The sequence below is a fragment of the Dioscorea cayenensis genome, chromosome 14, assembly GCF_009730915.1.
Source record: "Dioscorea cayenensis subsp. rotundata cultivar TDr96_F1 chromosome 14, TDr96_F1_v2_PseudoChromosome.rev07_lg8_w22 25.fasta, whole genome shotgun sequence".
NCBI lineage: Eukaryota > Viridiplantae > Streptophyta > Magnoliopsida > Dioscoreales > Dioscoreaceae > Dioscorea > Dioscorea cayenensis.
In genome coordinates this window covers 17,906,017-17,908,388 of record NC_052484.1, presented here as the reverse complement: position 1 = coordinate 17,908,388, position 2,372 = coordinate 17,906,017, and the positions used below count along the sequence as shown (strand labels likewise).

Sequence of the window (2,372 nt, the reverse complement as noted above, 5' to 3'; positions counted from 1 at the left end):
GAGTTAGAAGCTCCACTTTATTTGATATTGGATATTAAATAATAATCCCAAAAAATAAAAATAAATAAAGAATCTATATATAAACCTTTATATTTCCCAATTTTTAGAAAATAAAATTGTCATAATTTTTACCTTGGATAAACATAAAAATGGATTTTGTTGATATGTCATTAATTAATTAGAAAAGAAAAATTGATTCGTCACAAAATGAAAGAGCTTATGTGTAAATTATTTATGCGACATTATGATTAGAAAATGGATTTTAATAAAGAAAGCAAAAGAAGTAGAAAAGAATTCCAAAAAATAATTATACTAAAAATTAAAAAAACACACACACACACACACACAATTCTTTCTCAATCTCCTCTGCCTTCAATTGTATCTATATAAACACGGACCAGTGATGATGAGATCTCAAAGCAAGTATGGAACTTGGAGTTCCAATGAGCTCATGTTCAATTCCAACCAGTTAGACAATTGAATCAAATATATAAGATATATATATATATATAGTCCCGAATAAAAATACATATATGGAGAGCTTAGAGTACTCGAAGAAGATTAATGGAGGAGTTTGGAAGAAACTTCCACCGGGTTTTCGATTCCGTCCTACCGACGAAGAACTTGTCGTTCAATATTTATGGCGAAAAGTCTTATCCTTCCCTTTACCATCCTCTATCATTCCTGAGATTGATCTCAATGATTATGATCCTAAAAACTTACATGGTCAGTATTTATTTTTTTAATTTTTCTGATCAAAGCACATTGATGTACGGTATCATTTTATTCGGCTTCAAACATACTTCAAAAATATAAACATATGTTTTGATGATTATATTTAGATTGGATAGAGAGGGAGAAGGAAGGGTACTTCTTCAAGTGCAAAAGAAGTACTAATGGAAGTGGTAGTAGTGAAGAGAAGAGATCAAGTGGATATTGGAAGGCAATTGGAAAAGAGATGCCAATCTTATCTTCAAGAAGCAATAAATTGGTAGGAATGAAGAAGGTTCTCATCTTTTTTAGGGGGAGATGTAAGACTAAATGGATCATGCATGAGTTCCGGCTCGCCGGAGTTGCCGCCGGAATCAAGTCTCGTATGTTTTCTCAAAAAGAAGTGAGTTTTAGATGTCTTTATTCAATCTATCTCAAAGCTCACTAATTTATGTTTCAAGAATGTATTGATTTCTTCTTTTCTATTTATTTATTTATTTTGATTTTGATGTAGAGTTTCACTTGTCAAGAGAAAGAATGGATGGTTTGCCGAATTTTCAAGAAGAGAAAAGATAAGAAGATTCATGCAAGGGTCACAGATCACTCAATTGATTCAAAAAATCAAGTAAACAAGGTTTCTAGGAATTCTACTTCCTCTTCATCATCATCATCATCATCATCACCATCATCTTCTTCTTCTTCGAATTTGAGTTGTGTTATTGATGTTATGGAGGATTCTGGCAGTGAAGATGAGTTTAGCAGTAAAAGCATGGATTCATCTTCATATGGGAATCTTCAAGATTAATTGGAGTTGTTGATGTTGGTGCAGTGTTATTTGGGTTTCTCTCTCTCTCTTAAGGTAAAGTTTCCATGCATGTAAAATTTACTGCATGATTATCAAGGCTTAATTAACTCATGAAGAAGATGAATATGAAGTATAGAACCATCAACAACACACAAATACATGGATTTATGTTTGGAAATTTTGCTTACTTCTTCAAGTCAAAAAAAAAAAAAGGTCACAAGAAATAAATGTTGCTCACATTAAACAAAAATTATTAAAAAAAACTTAAAAACTGTTGGAAGATACATGTAATTAAGTATTCTACTTTTAGTGTATCATCTGTAAATAAGACTACACATTCATCACTGGTTATTATATTTTTTTATAACTTGAATATATTTGTTCAGCTGAGTCACCAAATAAAAAAATTGAGTAATTTTACTTATTTTTAAAAATATAATAAATATAATATTCTATTTGACCCATTTATCATACTCGGAAAATTAAGTCTATTTCCTGATGGTTGTTTCATTTTCCGTCCACTTATGCTGACATGGTTTTTTTAAAAATTAAAAAATTATTAAAAAAATATTTTCAAAATAAAAAATTAGGGAGAAGATAGGTTGTAGAAAGAGTGGAGATGCATGCACAAGATCATCCATAAATAAAAGAATAATTGGAACACACTCATACTCAACTCCATTAACCTCTTTAATCATGGTTAGTCTTTCTATCATCTCCATTATAAGTGGAGTTGGTGGTGATCAATCACCGCATGCATGTTCTGGCATTCAAGTTTTTTTTCATATTGATTGATCGATGTTTAAGAATTGTGCCAAATTTTATAGGAAAGTTGGAAGAGGAAAACAAAACGGCG

The 2,372-nt window shown here is 30.6% G+C and overlaps 1 protein-coding gene across 1 annotated transcript; it reads left to right on the top strand.

Annotated features, from left to right (window-relative positions):
- Nucleotides 1-396: 396 nt before the first annotated feature.
- LOC120275337 (NAC domain-containing protein 83-like) lies at nt 397-1,545 on the top strand. Its single transcript, XM_039281877.1, has 3 exons — nt 397-726; nt 843-1,114; nt 1,226-1,545. The coding sequence occupies exons 1-3, from the start codon at nt 534-536 to the stop codon at nt 1,514-1,516; spliced, it is 756 nt and encodes a 251-aa protein (XP_039137811.1). The 5' UTR covers nt 397-533; the 3' UTR covers nt 1,517-1,545.
- The last annotated feature ends 827 nt before the right edge of the window (nt 1,546-2,372 follow it).